This window comes from Thamnophis elegans, chromosome 2, assembly GCF_009769535.1.
Source record: "Thamnophis elegans isolate rThaEle1 chromosome 2, rThaEle1.pri, whole genome shotgun sequence".
Lineage (NCBI taxonomy): Eukaryota > Metazoa > Chordata > Lepidosauria > Squamata > Colubridae > Thamnophis > Thamnophis elegans.
The window spans coordinates 17,065,805-17,087,985 of NC_045542.1; the positions used below are offsets into that span (position 1 = coordinate 17,065,805).

At 42.2% G+C, this 22,181-nt stretch overlaps 1 protein-coding gene across 1 annotated transcript; it reads left to right on the plus strand.

Moving 5' to 3' along the window:
- The first annotated feature begins 1,163 nt into the window (after window positions 1-1,163).
- NAB2 (NGFI-A binding protein 2) lies at window positions 1,164-21,239 on the plus strand. The gene is made up of 7 exons (XM_032212356.1): window positions 1,164-1,350; window positions 4,393-5,158; window positions 7,881-8,014; window positions 10,946-10,997; window positions 13,280-13,403; window positions 17,188-17,388; window positions 20,432-21,239. The coding sequence occupies exons 2-7, from the start codon at window positions 4,403-4,405 to the stop codon at window positions 20,530-20,532; spliced, it is 1,368 nt and encodes a 455-aa protein (XP_032068247.1). The 5' UTR covers window positions 1,164-1,350; window positions 4,393-4,402; the 3' UTR covers window positions 20,533-21,239.
- Window positions 21,240-22,181: the final 942 nt, after the last annotated feature.

Here is a 22,181-nt window from a genome sequence, read left to right on the forward strand (position 1 = left end):
ACTTTTTGCTTTTCAAAAATAAAGCAGCAGGTCTCCTTGCATGTTTCAGTAAAATAGACGCAGAATTCAGCGTAAAACAGGGACTGAGAAGCAATTATAGTACTTTTTGTGGATCAATTCCTGTCAGAGTAACTTTCAGATGCATGCACTTGAACGCCCAGAATTTCTCAGCCATATTTGATCATTGCTGAGAATCCTGGGAGTTGAAGTCTGTAAAATGCCTTAGGTTGGGAAATACCGAATCAAATCCTGTATCCCGGTTTGGGCCTCATAATATTTGGGAACTCCTCGTATGCCTCCGATGAATGGATGCATTATTTGCTCAGCAACTCCCTCCGATCGCGGAACTTCATCCCGCAAATTGTAAATAGCACCCATGTCAGTGCAGAAAATAAAAATCCAGCAACCCTGCCCTGAACTCCCCCCACCCCCACCCCGTGTATACCCCAATGCCCAAGTGAGCGAACCGACAGGTCGCTTACAACGCGCATGCAAGTGCGCTCAAGGAAAGCATTGTAGCGCACACGCAATGAACCTACAGAGGCGGGAAAAGCGGCGGCTGGCATACACCCGGGAAGGAAACCCCGCTTTCTTTTAAGTGCACGAAAATGGTGCGCGTACCCCACAAAGCTCAGGGTCGTCTGAGAATCTCCAGACTTAAAAGCTCAGGCTTGCAAAAACGTGGCAAAGAAAAGCGCCAGGTCAACGATGCCCGTCCCCGGATCAACGCGATCTCCTCCTTCCAAGGCTCGCCAACGCCCGCGCCGAAGAGAAGTGGAAGAAGTTGGGGCGATAAAACGCCGGGGGGAAGGGGGGGGGGCGTTGGTAGGAATCCTATATGCTCTTTCCTGCGGGAAGGTGGGCGGTAAATGCCGTCCCTCCCCCTCCCCCGGCGCTTGCGGTGGCGAAGGCTGTTTGATGTTGCTGCTGTTGCAGTTTTTCTGGTCCGAGGCAGAAGCTGCCTGCCGCCCCCGGAGCCTCCCACGCGCGGCAGCAGCTCAGAGCCGCTGCCGCCGCCGCCACCGTTTCCATTGTAAATCCGGCGGCGTGGGAGGCAATTCCGTGCCAAAGGCTCAACGCCGAGGCGCGCAGAGAGAAAGGAGGAGGAGGAGGAGGAGGAGGAGGAAGGAAGAAGAGGAGGGGGTGCGGGGCGGACGGAGAAACTCCGACGGAGGGACGCAGAACACCATCGAAGCTGGACAGGGGTGCCGCCTTGGGAGCTCTGCGCCTTCTGGCTCTACCTTTCCGCCGACAGCCAGGAGAAGGTGCGGCCAGCAGCGAGGCTTCCGAGGCCTTGGGTCCATGCTTGACGGGCACACCGGTCGGACTGGCAAGAGATCCACTGGCGCGGTAAGATTGCCACGGGGGGCGAGGAGAGGGAGAGTTTGGGGTGGGGGGCTATAGAGGAGGCGGCGCAGATGAGCAGGAGAGGTGAGATGAGGAGGGGAGCGACTGGAAGCAAATTATGGGGAGGGGGTCAAGAACTGCCTTGGAGGAATCCGCCTGCCAAACCTCGCAGCTCTTCCGACGAAACGCTTCTCCAAGAAGCTGCTCGGATGCAAAGGGGGACCCTGGTGAAAATGCCAGGATATTTAACAAAGATTTCGGGGCTCGAGCTTGCTTTTTTAGGTGGGGGGGGCAAGCCACGCCCCCTACCTGGGCAACCTTATTTTCTTCCCAAATAAGGCAAATATTATTTGCTTCAAATCCCCATAACTTTAACCTTAAACCGTCTACTATTGACCTCATCCCATTCCTAAGTGGTCTCCTAAAGGGGGTGTGCATAAGCGCACCACCCTCCCTGTCCTACTGTCCTCATTTATTCGTCCCCATGTCATTCATATTCATGTTTATTCTTAGATCTATTATCATGTAAATGATTGATAAATCAAATAAATATTTTTTTTTCTTAAAAAAACCTAGTCTGGAAACCTTGAGTCCGATGGGCCGGTGGATTCTGCACAGGCTCAGGCACCTTCTCATCTCTCTCGATATATACTTAAGTCTGAATTCCAAAGAGTTGAATGCTTGTATTAGGTATATAGCCAGGATCTGTAGTTGAGGGCATTTTGGGGCATTGCCATGGTGCTCCCAGAAAAATCACACCAGCATTGGTATCTGAGAAAGAATAAGCAGCTGGGAAGAGTTTAATTTTTTTTAAAAAGAGCCAGGATAAATGCAACCTCATAACTGCTTTCAACTTGGAATTGAAATACTGATGTTAAAATGGATAGATGTTAAGATTATGTACATCATAAAACACCTAATCTTTGATGCTTTATCCAGAAATATAAAGTATTGGGATTAAGAAAAAACTATATTCCAGATAGTAATCTTAGAATCGTAATTTTGTAATCTCTCTCCGGTACTTTAAATGTTAATGTTAAATAACTCCAAAAGATGATAAGCCAGGCAGTATTGTATTTAAGGTCCTTGGATAATTGCAGGTAGTCCTTGAGTTACAGCCACAATTGAATCCAAAAATGACATTGCTAAGAGAAGCATTTGTGAAGTGAGTTTTGTCCCATTTTAACGAGTTTTCTTGCTACAGTTGTTGCCACGGAATCATTTTTGTTAAGTTAGTAATACTGTTGTTAAGTGAATCTGGCTTCCCCATTGACTTTGCTTGTCAGAAGGTCGCAAAAGGGGATCACGTGACCCCAGGACACTGCAACCGTCATAAATATGCACGGGTTGCCAAGCACCTGAACTTTGATCATGTGACCACGTGGATGCTGCAATGGTCCAAAGTGTGAAAAACGGTCATAAGTCACAATTTTCAGTGCTGTTGTAACTTTAAATGGTCACTAAATGAACTGTTGTAAGTTGAGGACTCCCTGTACTTTTAATACCTGCCCTATTAGCATCTCCAGAGAAGACTGGCAAGAACTATAAGAAGATAGTCAAGTTTGATCTGGAGAGTGTCTATCAACAACCATCAGTTGCTATTGGCGTCACCAAGTTAAGAATTATGACCAGATGAATTAATGTGACTTCATTATAATTGACCAAATGTTGCCAGTCTAAAAGTACAGTTCTCTCCCTGTCTCCTTTAACGCTGGAGAGACTAGGGAGAGCCCCTTCTGAGCCTCTTGTCCCGCCCACTATCCAGCTGAGGGCCGTGCTGTCTCTTATCTGACCGTTCCCTTGGCAGCATCGCTTCGCCCAGTTTCTCAAGGTTTTTCCCACATTACAGTCACATTCTCCCATTATCCCCCCCTCCCTTCCACACCCACACATCTCCCACATGTACTCTCAAAATTTCCTCACCCGCTGTTTATCTTCAGCCTCTTCCAAGAAGAGAAAATAATGGCAGCTCTGTTGGTATCCATGGAGTGCCAACTCCACCCCAGCCCATTGCTTCACTCTTTTAATGGCCTTGTAATACAGAGCGTGCACAAGGGTGGATAAAGAAGGAACAAGCAGTGGGCGTTCGGAGGAGTCTGATATGTGTGTGCATGTTGGTTACTAGGCTCAGCAAGAGGTGTGTGCAGAGGTGTTTCTGGTTTGTGCAGAAAATCTAGGTTTTGTGTGTGCACGCATGTGTACTAAGCAGGTTGAAGATATCACACTGGGTTTTCAAAAGACAGAAGGTTCATTGTAATGCTTATCGGGTTGGTGGGGCAAAGACAATTACACGCATGGGGTGCTGTAATTGTAAGTCAGGGTAGTTTATTGTACTTGAAGATTTCTAATAAAGAAAAAACCCTCACAGTGCAGAGGTAATAAACTGAAACGGAGTACAAGGGCTTTCTTTTGATGGCAAGATTAATGGATTAGATGGCTTGGGGTTGCAGTGTGGGATGGATGCAGAATGTGCATCCCTAGTGAATTCTAGTGCAAGATCAAATTCTCCCATTAGTTAAAAAAAAAAAGCTAGGAAGAAAGCGGGATCTTAAAGAATAATTGAAGTTTTCAGCAGCAGCAGCCTGAAAATACACTTAATAAGAAGTGCGCCTCATTGGGCACAGTGGGACTTTATTCCAAGAAAGCAAAGGGAGGGTAGTGTTATCAGCATGAAGGAGAGAGTAAGGAAAAAGCTGGGGCCTTGTTTGCCTCAGGAATATGACAGTGATGTAGAGGTTACAGAGCAGGGACTATTGTTGGAAGCTGTCTGGGAAGGTTACAAATGATGATTGCATGACCCCGGAACAGTACAACTGTCGTAAATACATGTCAGTTGCTAAGGGTCCAAATTTTGGTCACGTGATCATGGGGATGCTACAAATGTCATAAGTGTGAAATGCAACCAACAACATAGAACATACCACCATATGTGGTGGACGTGCACATCAGTGGTGGTGTAATTTCAAACAGTCACTAAACAAATGGCTGTAAGTTGAGGATTACGTGTACTTTGGCCTTCATGGTCTCGCTCTGTCACCCCTGCAGGCAATTGGCAATGGCATTGTTGCTGCCCCGTACCCTGGGTGAACTTCAACTCTACCGTGTCCTCCAGAGAGCCAACCTCCTCTCCTACTATGAGACCTTCATCCAGCAGGGCGGTGATGATGTGCAGCAACTGTGCGAGGCTTGTGAGGAGGAGTTCCTGGAGATCATGGCTCTGGTTGGCATGGCGACCAAGCCACTCCATGTCCGGCGCCTCCAGAAGGCTCTGCGGGAGTGGGCAACCAATCCTCGTCTCTTCAACCAGCCAGTGCCCTCCATACCTGTAAGCAGCATACCACTCTTCAAGATCTCCGAGTCCGAAGGCCATAAATCACTCACCAATGGACACACCAGTCCAGTGGAGATCCCTGGCAAAACCAGTGCCACTTCTCCTTCCAAAAGCCCATCCGAGCCACAAGAGAAGATGTCCCCCTTGCCAGCCATGCAATGGGGGAACCCCGAGTCTGAAGAAGAAGGAGGGGTAACCTCACCCAGCGATCCCCCAACATCCACTGAGCATCTCGATCCAGAGCTGGCCCATGCAGTGTCTGAGGGGGTGGATCGTTTGTTGCGCAGCTGCCCACGCAGCGGAGATGTAGAATTGAAGACTCTCCTGAAGCTGAATAAGAAGTTGGCTAAAACAGTGGGGCATATCTTCCAGATGGACAACGGGGATCCTCACAAAGAAGAAGAGATCCGGCGTCACAGTGCCATCTATGGGCGGGGTGAGACACGCCGATGCGAGGGCAAACAGTTCACCCTTCATGAGGTGAGCCATGAGGGAAGTTACACTGGTCAACCAAAACTCAGGAATGACATTTACTTTAAGTATTCAATAGGTTTAGTAGACTAAAAAATGTCTAATATTAATGCTACTGTGATAATTAAAAAAAAACCTATACACTCAGCGGGGGTCAACATCTGGATGACTTAATCTGGAAAGGGAAGCTAGGCAAGGGCAGGTCTGTTCACCATTTGGATGAGGTCCTTAGGATCAGTGGTGGGATATGACTGGTACACCCCCGTACAGGGGTACCGGTGCCTGCTGGGAGCACCAGGTACCATTCTGGTACGGTGCTCTGGAGGGCCCACTCACCCACTCTCCTTACCGCTATTTGAGCCAATCGGGGCATTTGTGCACAGAGCATACGGCGCCTGCGCAACACTCTGCCAAGCAGCCGGAGGCATTGCGGGTGGTGAGCGCATGCACATGTGTGCATGTCGTGGATGCTTGGCTCCGTTGCAGCGTACCGATTGCATCGGGATCCGTAACCTACCACTGCTCAGGATATAGTGGGGGAGTAGGCCAGATTTAAGAAGTTTTAAAAAATATTGAAAGAAGGAAACTCGTTCCCAGATGGCATAAAAAAAAACTATGACTGTTGACGTAATCCCTGAGAACTGAGCTTAACTCCAAGGAGGCCTTACTGGTGCAGTCCTCTGTCTTAGCCTATGTAGTGAAGGTAGTAATTTTGTTTTTAAATGATACAGAATTAATCTAAAAGTTTCTATGGAGAAAGAGTTTCACAGTGATGGGACCACCAACTTCAAGAGTTTTGGATGAAGAACCAAGGAGTGGGGCCTTAGAGAGTAACTGCAGAGGATGAGCTCCTCAGTCTTTCACTCACTAACAGAAATATCCACTGATTTACTTAGAGTTAATTTTAGTGGATGTGGCATCTGCCTTATCCCAGATCAGAACCTCCCTCTTCCCCCTGTCTCATTCTCTCCCTCTCCCGCCCTCTTCCTGTCTCATTCTCTCTCTCTCCCTCCCTCTCTCTTTTTCTCTTTCCTGCTAGTTCTTTAAATATCCATCATTCTTCAACTGTTCTCTACAAACCATCAAGGGTCTGTGGAGACTCACCTTATGTTCGCTGGCCAGGCTTTCTTCTCTGGCTTCAGTGCCAGTTAGTTGGTTCATGAAAATGGATCTTTAGTCGAAAAGTGCTTCGTGTAGTCTGTAATTGATGATACATGAAGGAATGTGAATATTAACTTCAAGAAAATGCTAATAACAAACAGGCCTCAAATGCAGTTACTGATTGTGAATCCATGTGCAGTGTAATGACTGGAGCTGTTGCTTCAAACAGACAATGGCAAATATATATATTTTCAATCCAAGACCAGCATAAATAATGTTTAAAACTAGGGGATTGTTGTTCTTCCTATGACAGCAGTCAGCAATCAGTCTATAGCTAATATACTAAAATATAGTATACAACTAAAAATCCTCAAGGGACTAAAATGTACAATGATTTACCAAAAATTATGATTAACATTAATATTGCAAATAATATACGGTGATGAACAATGTAGAAGGTAATATGTGATATCATTAATGTAATAGAAAATATGATCGATAACTAAAAATGAGATTTCATTGGACTGATGATCTATTCACCCCTTTTCTCTTCGTACTCAAAGATTTCTATTGAACATTGGGATTTTTGGGGGGGGGGGGTTGGTCAAGTTTTTTATTTTATGTTACTTATACATAGCAATGCGTGAACAGTGTGATATCTGGGTATCATACATTTTGATACAAGTAAACATAGTATATTACGGTTATTACATTTCATTTTCATTGTTTCTTATTGTTTAAACATACCTGATACTACCACTCTTCAATTTCTAAAGCTCCCTCTTATTATTACATATATCTTGTTATGTTAAAATGTATATACATACTGTTATTCTCCTCTTATTTCTATCTCTATTCTTTTATTCATGTCACCATAATATACAAAGACATTTCTTTTCTGTCTTCCATCTTTCACCTGCTTTATTAATCATATTTCCCTTATTTAACTCTTCACCTCTATTTATAAAGTTTCATCCTTCATTCTTTCATTGTTCAGTGCTTCAATGTACAATTCTAATACCAATTACAATATTATTTAAACATGTAGGGTAGATCTATTCATATTTTTCCCATTCATCAAATCCATATAATTCTGCTATTAATACACATGCTTACATTAAAATATATTCTTTCACTTATCTAATTACTCATTGTTTGATTTTATCCTTTCACTGCTAATTATTATATTTTTAGGCATGTTTAATAATACTATTATTCAATCTCTAATTTTCCAATTAATACTTAGTTCTTATTCATAATTCCAATATTTCACTCTTTGTATCTGTTTGTATTAAAATATCCTAGTGTTTATCACAATACATGCAAAATAATTATCCAATATTGAGGAACGTTGTTGACTAGTTTGTGTTAAGGTGTATCAAGAGATGAGGAACATAAAATAATCCAAGCAGTAGCAAATACATAATTTTGAATTACATTTTGATACAAATTTAATTTTAAAACAGGTTTAAAAATAAAGACGACTGTCAATCTCAAATGAAGCTAGTTTATTCACTGGTCCATGCTTTCAGAAACTTTGAGAATCAGAGCTTTAAATGCTGTGGGCCTAATATTCTTTGAGGTCCTATGCTTCCTCAGAGAATCAATTCTGTTCACTCTTCTCTCCCAGCTCACAATTAATGAGGCTGCTGCTCAATTCTGTCTGCGAGACAATTCACTGCTGTTGCGTCGTGTGGAATTGTTCTCACTGTCACGTCAGGTGGCTCGGGAGAGCAGCTATCTCTCTTCACTGAAAGGTTCTAGGTAAGACTCAGATCTTGGTGGTTTTCTTAGCAATGGGAGGTTCTCGAACTGGACTGTAATCTCTTGAACGATTGTTGTAAACCTGTTGGGAAGGTTCTCGGTGGGCAGAACAAATTGCTGTTGCTTTTGGTCATATCTTTACCAACAGTCATCCAAGTCAGGTTTGTCCCAAGGGTATTTTTTCAAGAGGCAACTATCTGTTTTTTCTTTGAAGGCTTTTCGCTTCTTGAAGACACTTTTTCATCAAGAGCTGAAGAAGCTTCTTGGGTGAAAAGCGAAACGTCTTCAAAGAAAAACCAGAAAGCCCAGTTGTCTCTTCAAAAAGCACCTTGGGGGTATCCCTTTCAGGTTGCGTGAAGAAACTTAATTTGAAATACCTTTTGAAATGTCCCCCAAAAACAGGTAGATAAATAAGGCAATTTGCATGTATTCCATCTGACCTTGATTCCTATATTACTGAGCATGCTGTCAAAAATAAGTGCTAGATGTGACGTATGCTAAATTTTGATACGAAGCAATCTCTGCTAAGCTGTAGCTAAAGTAAGATTTGTCCACCTATGTTAATTATCTGCCCACTAATGCTAATGAATACAGGTAATTATCCCAAGAGTATCTCAGGCAATCAGAAAATAATCCTTGTATTATTAATTTGCTACTTCTTTGTCTTTGAAATTGGTTTCACCAAAAAAAGAAATCATCATCAAATGGTATAGGAATAATCCTGCATGAACCTTGAGTTTTCATGTTTTGATCCCCAACTTTTGTATCTGAAAAACAGCTCCAAAATTTCTGTTTTGAAACCACGTCCCGTTAAAGCTGAAATTTGGGGGTCTAGAATTTTTACGTATTTGTAATTCTAGTATATAATTCCTGTAATTCATTTTTATTCTAATGTTTTAAAAAGTAAAATAAAAAGTTTCTGCTTTGACTTTTGAACTAATCACTTTCCTTTTTAAAGGTGAAAATTGAGAACTAGGATTTGTGTCCGACTGTGATCACTTATTAAATAAGGATGTAAAATTGTAAGATCTAATCTGGGTCGGTAAACGGGACCAGTAGTTTACTCTTTCAAGTTTTTGGCCACATATCCCGGGGGCCGAGACAGATTGGATCTTGCAACATTATCCTGGAACACTTACCGTATTTTTCAGAGTATAAGACGCACCTTTTTCCCTCAAAAAAGAAGCTGAAAATCTGGGTGTGTCTTATACACTGAATACAGCATTTTTTGCCTCCCAAAACCCTGCCCCCTTCACCAAAACGGCCGTGCATAGCCTTTAGGAGGCTTATAGAGTGCTCCTGGGGGCTGGGGAAGGCAGAAATGAGAGAAAACGGGCCATTTTCTGCTCAATTTCCCCCTCCCCCAGCCCTCAGGAGCACTCTGTAAGCCTTCTAAAGGTTATGCATGCCCTTTTTTTGAAAAAAAAAGGGCCCATTTTCATGAAATGGGGAGGTCTGCAGAGTGCAAAAACTTTTTTTAAAATTTGCCTCTTCAAAATCTTGGTGCGTCTTATACTCTGGTCTCTCTTATACTCCGAGAAATATGGTATATTTGCCTTCATCCATATAAAATTATACTTTCACACCATTTTGAGTAGTATGGTTGAAATAAATCTCAGTATCCTGATTTGAGCAACCATGTGAAATTGCAATTATTTCTGCAGAGAAAGATTAGATTTTCTCATAAATATGAATTTTAGGACAGATGGAGAACCTGAGCCAAAGATTAACTAAAACACATTCTCATCATATGAGGCCATAGTTTCTTATGTTTAAAATAAGGGCCTATTATAGTTTCTTATGTTTAAAATAAGGGCCTATTTTACCCATCAGGATACAGATAGCTCTCGACTTATAATAGTTGATTTAGTGACCGTTTGAAGTTACATTGGCACTGAAAAACCATTTTTCAACATAGCAACCATTGCAGCATCCCCATGGTCGTGATAAAAATTCTGACTCTTGGCAACTGACTCATATTTATGATGGTTGAAGTATCCTGGGGAGAAGTGATCGCTTTTTGCAATCTTTTGACAAGCAAAGTCAATGAGGAAGTCAGATTCACTTAACAATCACGTTACTGATTGCAGTGGTTCAAGTAACAACTGCTGTAAGAAGGGACGTAAAATAGGGTTAAATTCACTTAACAATTGTCCTGCATAGCAACAGAAATGTGCTCAGTTGTTGTAAGTCGAGAAGTACCTGTAATTTTTTAATGTATACTTTAAGTTGTATATTCAGCCGTCACAACCAGTGAACGATGGGAAGCATGATGAGTGATCCTATCCAGTTAGGCCTAATTAAAAAGACCAGAATGAACAGAAATGTAACTTAGTGCGACAGACTTGGCAATGAAGCTTAATATGTAGAATAGACTGAGTCATTATGGTCTGTTTAGCAAGCTGTGTTTCAGGAAAATTATAGAATAGAATAGAATAGAATAGAATAGAATAGAATAGAATTCTTTATTGGCCAAGTGTGATTGGACACACAAGGAATTTGTCTTTGGTGCATATCCTCTCAGTGTACATAAAAGGGGGAAAAATACATTCATCAATAATCATAAGATAAAACACTTAGTGATAGTCATAGGTTACTAATAAGCAATCAGATCATACTAGGAAACAAACAGAACAATATAAATATCAAGATTTATTAATATAACCCTAGCAACAGACAGTTAGCTTCTGTGATGTTATTAATATTTTATATATTTATATCAGGCCATTAAATTGTATTCATTCAATTTACCCACCCAGGTTGCAAATTTCTGTAAATGCTAAATTGGCCACAGACACATGTCCTGGACCAGGGTAGTCCAGAACATATGGAGTGTTGAATGAATGATTCTTTTGTGATTGGGCTAGGAGTCATTTCCTGGATATATTATTTAATTAGATATGCTGACTCCTTTATGACTTTTGTCCTCAGGCTGCGTCCAGATGAAAACTGTGGTGGACAAGCTAAGCGCTTCAAGCAGGAGGTAAGTGAAAGAGATACGCCATATGTGTATGCACAAGAGAAAAAAAGACCAAGAAATGCTTTGAGTTTTCAGAGAAAAATACTGTAGGAAATATGATGATGAAATGATGCATGCTTTGTTTGTAAATTAGTGATCCATTTGAATCTTTTCTTCAATGAAGCAGAGGTTTCTCTGGGTTTCCCCCCTTGTAATCTTTCAGTCCTTAAAGAGATTCAGATCAGGAAAGTAGGATGCCCCTCTTCGTTGTTGTCTGCCTTATCTTCATGTCCTGGATGATAAATTATGCAAAATGAGAGCGCTGTTTGCACCATTGAACAGAATCAGAAGATGACCAATAGGAAGAGAGGAGTGACAGCGTAAGAAAACCTGCTGTTCTTTTTATACTGCATGCTAAGGCTAGTTTGGCACTAACCTATTGGTCTGACTTCAGAAGATCTAGCAGAGGAGGACACTTCTGATTTGTTTGTGGGGAGAGAGACCGCCCATTTTTGGCTGATTGGCTGGCCACGTGTTTTTGTTTGTGTCTCCAGTTCTCACACTTGTGGTATGCCTAAGAGCTTGGAGCTGGGGAAAGGGGGGGGGGGGGGAAGAAAAAATGCTGCAACCAGAATAATTCAGTTTTACAACTGCCTTTACCTCTCCTCTCTCTAACCAGAAGCTGGAGGTTAGGATTAATTTAAAATTACCCTTCTCTTCTGAGTCCAGATAACACCAGGCTAATGTTAGTAAAAATTGTTTTTAATCTTAGATAAAGAATATATGGTAAAGTTTTCTCAACAGTCTAGCTTCACCAGTGTGACAGCATTGTCTTTTGGCCTGTGGGTCCTTGAAGAGCTAGGAGAATTCTCTGGGTTTACTAGTTGGGAACTTTTAATTTCAAGAATAAGGCAACAGACATATTTCTGTCTATCTCTGTCTCTATCCTATCATCCATCCCTCTATCCACCTACCCATCCATCCATCCATCCATCCATCCATCCATCCATCCATCTATCTATCTATCTATCTATCTACCTATCTATCTAGTATGGAAGCACATCTTTCTGGATATATTAGTGTATTAGTGTATATGTACATTTCTGAATGGATGGTGAATATATATTTATCCTGTATTGTTGTTGTTGTTGTTGTTATTTAAATTAAATGTATATTGCCGCCTATTCGCCCATGGTGACAGAATATAAAAACCACATTTAAAACTAATTAAAAAAATCAAATAAATTAATATAATAATAAAATCACTCCCCACCCCTGACCCGGCGACAGCAGATCACACAAGCCATTTAATGGGCTCCATCCCACTGACTTGTTTGTAGGGAGAGAGACCACCTCTCCATCCCAAAATTCATTACTTTGTGATTGTATTCTTCATTACATGTATTATTTGATCATTACATGTAAGCTTACATTGATCTATGAAAGTTGAGGAATCTAAAATTGCTCCCAGCCCCATTCCCAACCAGCTCTGACTTTGCCCATGAATTGAATGTGTGAAAGGACAGCGTTTGCCTTAAAGTGGAGACACAGTGCTAGTTAACACATGCATCACAGAAATCATCTGTTCCGCGTCTTCATTGTTCTACTGAATGAGACAGGCATAACGCCTACCAATTTCTACCTGAAATTTGCAAGCATGCTCTGTAGCAATTTAGAGAGGGAGAGAGTGGATTATAGGGTTTGGGAAACAGGATGTGCTTCTTGCCAATTCAGGAGATGGAGGGTCCTCTTTAATGGAGGCTTTTAAAAATAATTACATAGCAGTCCTGACAGGGAGTAGGCAGATTAGAAGGAGACAGGCTAAAGAGACAAAGGCTACCATTTCCTTGTGCGCTGAATTCTGGCCAAAACACTTTTTTTTTTGAAGTTCCAAGCTCCAAAACCAAGACTTCCAAATTCTCCATGTTACTTTTGTCAAATTCTTACCCCACCCTTCTAGTATCATTTGTAACTAAACGGATTAAATGGAAACTAATTCTAGTGCAAGTAATTGCAGGTGGAAATGTTATATTAATCTGTATACAACATGATTCCAGGCAATTATCCGGGCTGATAATTTAACATTAAAAATCGTACAAGCTTATTACTTGCCATACATTTCAGATTCTTCCAAGATTATATGTCGGGTGCAAATTAACGCATTGTTGAATGACATTTATAGCTTGCAGTAAAAAAAAAAATGTATCATCACTTTTCAGTTTTGAAAGTTTACAGCTCTCACAGAGAAAGTGAAATTGGCAGGCAGGCAGCTTCTCTTTTATTTTTCTTGGTAATTCTCCCAATAGGTTACAGAACACAGTCGCCCTGAGCTTCCTTTGGTCTGTGAACCCTTCCTTCCTCCATACCGATCCAGCGTAGAAGACGACGCAGCCAGCTTGTCTGGGGAAAGCTTAGATGGACATCCGCAAGGTGGGTGCTCTGGGCTCTAAGGAAGATTTCCGTGGGTATTGACTGTGGAAGTAGATTGTAAAATGGGAAACTATGAAAGAGGCTTTGTTTCTTGGTAGGCTTCATTTCATTTTTTCATTTCATTTATTTGACATTTATAGGCCGACCTTTTCCCTGAGGGGAAGTGATGTCATTCCTGTTTGTGGAATCCATCTTGTCTCTGGAACAGTGACTCTCATGCACTACTCAGGGGTGGGTTTCTCGCCCTGTTCCAACCAGTTCGGTTGGAACGGGGCCGGCGGCGTCCTCGTGCACGTGCGCAGTGCACGCATGCGTACTAGTTCCTGTGCGATGCTCCAGCTGCTCCTGGAGGATCGCGCAGCCGCTGTATGCGTTCTGCGCATGCGTGGAAGCGCAGAACTCGTCAAAACCGGGTAAGAAACGTGGGCGGGCGGGTGGATCCTTCGGCGTTCCCGGAAGTTACTTACTTACTCCGGGTTCGCCGACCAACCGGTTCGCGGGGATCGCCGCGAACCACCTGAAACCCACCCCTGGCACTACTTTACAAGAGCAAGGAACATGCTCAGCCTTGTGTGTGCCGCATTGAATCGCACTTTATCCTGTGTGCATTATTTTAACCCTAACTACAAGTTGGCTAAATAGAAGCTGCAAGTTGTACATTTTATAGCAATAGCAATAGCAGTTAGACTTATATACCGCTTCATAGGGCTTTCAGCCCTCTCTGGGCGGTTTACAGAGTCAGCATATTGCCCCCACAGTCTGGGTCCTCATTTCACCCACCTCGGAAGGATGGAAGGCTGAGTCAACCTTGAGCCGGTGAGATTTGAACCGCTGAACTGCAGATAACAGTCAGTTGAAGTGGCCTGCAGTACTGCACCCTAAACACTGCGCCACCTCGGCTATTATGTCAGTTCGCTGCTCCCCATCCCCACTCTATCTCACTTGCTGTGTGACTGTGACATAAAGTATTATTAATTTCGTTGCTTTGTGGAAAGAAACCATGATTGGCTAGGTTTATACAGCATGCTAAGTCATGAATCATAGTCTGCAAATCCGAAACATTCTGGAAACCAAAACTAAACCAACCACATGGTAGTTTAAATATGATGAGTGTATCCAAACCAGCTTTCTCCGAGTGGGGTGGTACTGAGCTTCAATTAGATTTCCATAATTTAGTATTTTTTTGCTTCCTTCCTTTGTTTTTTCCTCTCTCTGTCCTTTTTCCCTCTTCTTCTTTTTAATACAAATATACCACTCTATGTTTTATTCTGCTATATTTTTGTTATAATTAGTTGTGTCATAATAGTCTTAATCCAAATAAACCTACCGGGGCTTCAACAAACATTAACTTAATGTAAATTAGCATAGCTTTACATTCTTACGGTTGTTTATAAATTCAATTTTTATTTATAGCCTTGTAAAGTTATCTGTCCTAATTATTTATAGCAGTGTTTCTCAACCTTGGCAACTTGAAGATGTCTGGACTTCAACTCCCAGAATTCCCCAGCCAGCATTTGCTGATTTATAGTGTTTAGATTATTCAAACACTGATTTATAGTGTTTAGATTATTCATTGCAAAATTGTAGGATTATTTATAGGATTTATTTTATACTTTAATATCTTTATTTTATCATTTTAACTTAATATTTTTTTATTTACCCCAACGTAAACTATGTTGACTTCACTTTCTCCAGAATCCAGTTAGCACTTCAGAGGTGGTATTCAGCGTGTTCTGACCAGTTCTGGAGAACCGATAGTGGAAATTTTGAGTAGTTCGGAGAACCAGTAAATACCACCTCTGACTGGCTCTGCCCTATCTATTTTCTGCCTCACGAGTGCCAGCTGATCGGGAGGAAATGGGGTTTTTGCGGTAACCTTCCCCTGGAGTGGGGAGGGAATGAAGATTATTCTTTCCCTGCCACACCCACCAAGCCATGCTATGCCCACCAAGCCACGCCCACAGAACCGGTAGTAAAAAAAACCTGAATCCCACCACTGTAGCATTTCCGTGTTTTTGTTTTAGTTTGTGAACACTGAGCAAGAGAACTTTATACAGGTAGTCCTAAACTTACAACCACAATTGAGCCCAACATTTCTGTTGTTAAATGAGACATTTGTTAAGTGAATTTTGCCCCATTTTACGAACTTTCTTGCCAGTTGTTAAGCAAATCACTGCAGTTGATTAGTTAATAACACAGATGTTAAGTGAATCTGGCTTCCCTGTTGACTTTGCTTGTCAGAAGCTCACAAAAGGGGATCACGTAACCATGAGATTCTGCAACCGTCATAAATATGAATTGACCGCAAGTGTCTAAATTTTGATGATGTGACCATAGAGATGCTGCAACAGTGTGAATATGAAAAACGGTCATGTCACTTTTTTCAGAGCCGTTGCAACTTCGACCCATCACTAAATAAGCTGTTGTAAATTGAGGAACATCTGTGCATTCAGAGAATAGGGATGAAATAGGGAAAAAAAAGAGAAAACATTGTTCAGCCTTCATTGTGAACAGCGTCTTGTCAAATTAGCAACTTCTTTTAAAAAGCAATCTAAAATGAGTAATAGCAATAGTAATAGAGTAAATGTCTTAATAGCTTTGAAGAACTTCAATTACATTCATTTATTTCATTTAAGAGGTTATGTTATACAGTTTGGGTTGCTTTGTTTACCATCCCTTCCTCCTGTTGTAACACCACCTTATTTTCCTTTTCTCCCTCCCTCCCTTCTCTACTTCCTTCCTTCTTCCTCTCCTTTCCCTTCCTTCTTCCCTTACCTTTCTCCTACTCCTACTCTTCCTCTTCCCCTACTTCCCCTCTTTCCTTCTCTTCCTCTCCCTTCCATCCTCCTCTCCTTACCTCTTTCTTCTTCCCCCCCATGAGTAATAGCAATAGTAATAGAGTAAATGTCTTAATAGTTTTGAAGAACTTCAATTATATTCATTTAGACCAGTGGTGGGATTTAAACTTTTTTACTACTGGTTCTGTGGGCATTGCTTTGTGGGCATGGCAGGGGAAGGATACTGCAAAATCCCCATTTCCTCCCCACTCCTGGGGGAAGGATACAGCAAAATCCCCATTCTCTCCCCACCCCTCTAACCTGCTTTCCAGCTCCATTTTCCTGTTCAGGGCAACAAAAAAAGATCGGCTGGGAGGCAGTGGGGGCAACGGCAGCCTATTTGCCAGTTCTCCAAACTACTCAAAATTTCCACTACCGGTTCTCCAGAACATGTCAGAACTGGCTGAATACCACCTCTGATTTAGATATCCATTTATTTATTCTCCGATAAAAAGCAATGTTTTTCCAACTTGGCAACTTCAAAATTTAGTGTGCCCACACATTTTAAAGTCGCCAAGTTTAAAAAGCACTGGATTAAAGTAATATGTCTTCACTTTTCTATGCAACGTTGATAACCCTTTCTGGAAAAACACACATTCTCTAAAGTTCACCTAGTCCTCCAGATTTTGTAGTCATTCTTCCCCTCTCTAACAGACTATTTAGGAAAAGGTGTTGCATTTCCTCCAGGAAACCACTTGTAGGAAGGATACTTGAAGAAACTCAATCTGCCTTCCTGCTTTCTCTCTCACACACCTTTAAGTGCAACGCAGTATATTTTTTTTCGATAACTCCATGCAGCATATTGGGAATCAACTTTTCTCTGTTACCTTTGGGCCTATTCTAGCTATCTGAAGCTGAGGACAGATTATTTGAGAACAGTATACTACTGATTTAATACCTTTTACTTAAAGGCATGTCTTTCCCCTCCTGATTCTTTTTCCCCACAGCTACTGGGTCATGTCCCCGACTTACGCCACCCCCCAACACCGCTTCGGATGCACTACTGAGCCTCCCGCCACATGGCTTATGGAGCCGTCACATCCTGCAGCAGACACTAATGGATGAAGGGCTGCGATTGGCCCGGCTGGTGTCCCACGAGCGAGTGGGACGGCTCAGCCCCTGTTTGCAAGGAAAACCCCAGATGCCTGGTAAGTAGCTGCTTTCCTTTTAATTTTCTTTTCTTTCTGGTATTTTATTTTATTTATTTATTTAATCTTATTTAACAAGTAGTCCTCAAGTTACAACAGTGGTCTTAGTGACCGTTTGAAGTTAAAACAACACTGAAAGAAGTGACTTAGGACTATTTTCCACATGTATGAATGTAACTTACATGTGACTGTCATGTGAGTTACATTCGGTACTTGACAACTGACTCACATTTATGATGGTTGCAGTGTCCTGGAGTCACGTGATCAATTTTTATGAACCTCTGACAAGCAAAGTCATCGTGGAATCCAGATTCACTTAACAACTGTGGTGATTCACTTAACAAATGTGGCAAGAAAAGTTGTAAAATGGGACAAAACTCACTTAACAAATGCCTCATTTAGCAACATAAATTTTGGGCTCAATTGTGATTGTACGTTGAGGACTAGCTGTATTTTATTTCATATTTTATTATTGTATTTCATATTTTATTATTGTATTTCATATTTTATTATTGTATTTCATATTTTATTATTGTATTTCATATTTTATTATTGTATTTCATATTTTATTATTGTATTTCATATTTTATTATTGTATTTTATTACATATATTTGCTATCCACCTTGCTGTGAGGTTACTTTAGCTGGCTTACAACATTAAAAGCTATAATACTGCAATGTGCTCTACATGGGTCTGCCCTTGAAGAGCATCCGGCGACTTCAGCTAGTCCAGAACGTGGCCGCGCGAGTGATTGTGGGTGCACCTCGGTTCGCCCACATAACACCTATCCTCCGCGAGCTGCGCTGGCTACCTGTTGATCTCCGGGTGCGCTTCAAGGTACTACTTGTCACTCATAAAGCCCTCCATGGTAGTGGATCCGCGTACTTGAGAGACCGCCTCCTGCCAATTACCTCCCTGCGACCAATTAGATCGCACAGATTAGGCCTCCTCCGAGTTCCATCTGCCAGTCAGTGTCGACTGGCAACCACACGGAGGAGAGCCTTTTCAGTAGCAGCTCCGACCCTTTGGAATGATCTCCCCGTGGAGATTCGTACCCTCACCACCGTCCAGACCTTCCGCACAGCCCTTAAGACCTGGCTAGCCCGCCAGGCCTGGGGATAAAGATAATATGTCCCCACCCGAATGATGAATGAATGTTGTTTACTATTTTACTTTTATGTATTGTTTTGCGTCTATTGTCTTGTACCTTCCCTTCCTTATTTTATGTAAGCCGCCCTGAGTCCCCTCAGGGAAAAGGGCGGCCTATAAATTCTAATAAAATGAAAAATGAAATGAAATGAAAATAAAATAATAAAACACAAATATTTCTAAAAACAATACAATAGACTCACAATCAAAAATAAAATTACGGTTAAAAGATGGGGAGGGAGGGAGCAGGATGCACAGGAGGGGAGGTGGGATTTTCTCCTAATCCATTAACAACAGCCTGATACTCCCCCATTTGGGGTACCAAGCCAGCTGGCAGAGCCAGGTGTTCAAGTCCTTACAGAAGATCAGAAGGGGGGGATAACAGATCTCACTTTGGGCGGGGATAAGATGCTCTAAAGTGCAGAAGCCACAGCAGAAAAGGCTCCTCATGCTTCATTTGAAATCTGATGGGCAGCAGAGGGCTGAGATGGCAAGAGGAAGCCTGTCAGTGCTGACACAATAACATTATCAGGGAACCTGTCAGGAGCAAAGGATACAATTGAGAATGAGGAGAGCTACAGTCTCCATCTTTGTGAAGCTCAGTTGCATCCCTTTGGGGAAACACGGTCACTGTTTAGTAGAGGCCAAAATTATTAATGTTCTTCAGGGAGCAGACTGAAAAGCTTACATGTTGGTGTTAAAGAAACTGAAATCATACTAGAGGAGGGGGAAGATGGACTTTTGTTTCTGAAAAGATTCACCAAGTTGCCAAAAATAAATGTTACTACAGGGTTCATCTTGCAGTTGTGTCCTGGAATATGGAAAGAAGCAAATTGCATACCATTCAGAAAAGGCCAGCTTTGTCAGCTTTAGTGAGGCACAGGGCACTTTTGGGGGCACTAAATGTTTGTGGTTCAGAAACCAAGGAACAGGATTGTGACTCAAGGCAATTTGTTCTGTTTCTGGATTCTACCCAAAATGTTTTGGGAAAAGACTGGAGTTTATTACGACATAGTTCTAATCAGGGGTAGGATTCAAAAATGTTAGCAACCCATTCCTGGCCTGGTTGCTGGGTTGGAGTGGCCTACTCAGCCTCTTGCACCATGGTGTGGGGGAGGAGGGGAGTTTTCATCCTCCTCAGGCTCTGGAGGCTTTCCCCGAGCATCCAGGAGGATGAAAACAGTCCTCCCCCGGACTTCGGAAAGCCTCCATAGGCTGGAAACAGGCCCATTTCTGGACTTCCAGTAGGTCCATTTTTCACCCTCCCAGAGTCTACACTTACCTGGCATGGAACAGGCCGTGTGGAGACTCCTGGAAGTGGAGGGACGGGGCCAGCCGCTCCTTGTAACAAACCTGATGCAAAATTAACATTTGGTTCGCCCGAACCAGTGCGAACCAGCTGAATCCCAGCCCAGTTCTAATTTTATTTTTAAGTTTTGTTAGTTGCCTTAAGTCCTCTTCAGATTCCAAAGGCAGGATAGAAATTGAAAAACAAAACAAAACACAGCAGACAGATTTACCTGGACTTTATTTTGCTGGTCTCCAAAGTGGAAGTTTAGGCTCTGAAAAATGGGAAAAGTCATATTCATCGCAGTCGGTGTTAACACACACATCCCAACATTAATAGCCCTTTATTAGAGAAATCTCTGCCCAGTTGTTTTAACTTTGATAGTTTTTAAAAGTATCCAGATATGGATATTTAATGAGGCAAAGCATATCCATAGGAACCTTATCCAGTAGCCGTTGGAGAACAATAAAACATGAAAGTGGCTTCAGTGCTCAAACAGGAAACATATTGAACTGTTTTTCCTTGTGCCGGATTATATGTCCATATGACTGCTTTGAAATGGATCATGACATCTTCACTTTTGATTTCTGCCTCTCTTTTTTTAGAGTTTGGGGAAACTCTTTCTGAGCGATGCCAGCCTCCAGCAGCACAGCCTGAGGCAAGAAGAAACAGCATTAAGGTGGAACCAGACACCAGCCGGCAGTGAGAAGCAGGGACGGCCTTGGTCAGCCATTAAGCAATAATACTCCGGCCAGCTCTGAGCATTAGACAGGGGGGCTGTCCTCTGCGTCATTCCCAGAGAGGCTGTGGGACTTCCTCGCAGAAGGCGAGGAAACTGTCATAACTAGCACAACCAACTCTTCACCCTATTCTCTTCATGAAGCGGAGAGCATGCTTTGGCTCAAAAACAGAAGAGCATGGACCTATGGACAGCAAATGACGGAGGAAGGAAGCCTGCCATCTTAATTTAACTCAGCACAGAAGAGAGGTGCCCTGGCTACAGTTGATAGGACGAGCTCAGGTAGACCAAATCTCTGGCCCTCTGATGGACTAATGGAAGGTCATACTTACCCTCACAGCCTTTCCTCCCACGTGAGACTTGAAACTGAGGGGTACATAGCCATAAAAAAAGCACATACGTATCCTGTACATATTTTATTGAAAGGCATATAAGTGATTGGCCATAAACAATATATCTTGTTCCCAAATTGTCCCATACTCCCGTACTCTCAACCACACACATACACATGAAACATGTTTGTCGTTGCCTTTCAGTCTTTGTCACAGATGTTTCCTGTATGCGCAGAAACTGCATCCCCAGGACTGTTTGTAGCCACACACACCCTGCAAACCATTTTGCAAATTGCCATAGCAAGGATAATTCTTGATGTGACAGAAGGAAGAAAAAAGATGTATCAAAGACAATGGAGGTTACTATGCTATCTGTATAACTAAGCAAAATATGTAAATTGAATTAAATTCAGTTTTTGTGTCCCTCTCCCCTCCACTGGAATATGGTCCCTTTAGTCACTTTTATGCCCAAGGATGGTCCTCAGATCATGAGAACTGGGGCATCTTAACGCCACGCATTTTGCCCATCCCCAGAATTTTCCTGGTTTTTATCGTGTATACAGTGCTGAAAATATCCTCATTACTTCACTTGCCTGCTGATTTTATATTGTGGTTAATAATAAGCACTGATTGCTGTTCAGCTGAATTTGGAATGTTTGGAGGTAATTTGTTTCCGAATGGCTCTAGGGAGGCTAGAAGTGTACCCCATTAAAAATAAGGATTGAACTGATGCCATTTGGATATGGGCCACACTAGCAACAGCTGCCTCCACACTAAACTCCATCCCAGGAGCAGTTTTAATTTGTGTAAAGGTAGTCCTCGACTTACAACTGCCATTGAGTGCAAAATTTCTGTTGCTAAGCGGGGCATTTATTAGGTGAGCTTTGCCCCATTTTATGACTTTACTTGACACATTTGTTAAGTGAATCGCTGCAGTTGTTACGTTAGAAACACAGCTGTTGGGTGAATCTGATTTCCCCACTGACTTTGCTTTGTCAGAAGGTCTCAAAAAGGGTTGACATGACCCCAGGATGCTGCAACTGTCATAAATACAAAATAGGTTTCCAAGCATCCTAATTTTGATCATGTGACCTTGGGGAAGCCACAATGGTCATGCGAAAAACGGTTGTAAGCAAGGCAGTCGTTAAACGAATCATGCCTGATTTTATACTTTTTCTGCCACAGTTGTTAAGCAAACCACTGCAGTGAAGTAAACCCGACTTCCCACGTTCACTTTGCTTGTTGGAAGCCATCTGGATAGGTCACAAATGATGATAACATAAC

Coding starts and splice junctions, on each gene's coding strand:
- NAB2 (XM_032212356.1), top strand. CDS start 4,403: ATGGCATTGTTGCTGCCCCGTACCCTGGGTGAACTTCAACTCTACCGT. Junction 5,159..7,880: donor AACAGTTCACCCTTCATGAG/GTGAGCCATGAG, acceptor CTTCTCTCCCAG/CTCACAATTAATGAGGCTGC. Junction 17,389..20,431: donor AGGAAAACCCCAGATGCCTG/GTAAGTAGCTGC, acceptor CTCTTTTTTTAG/AGTTTGGGGAAACTCTTTCT.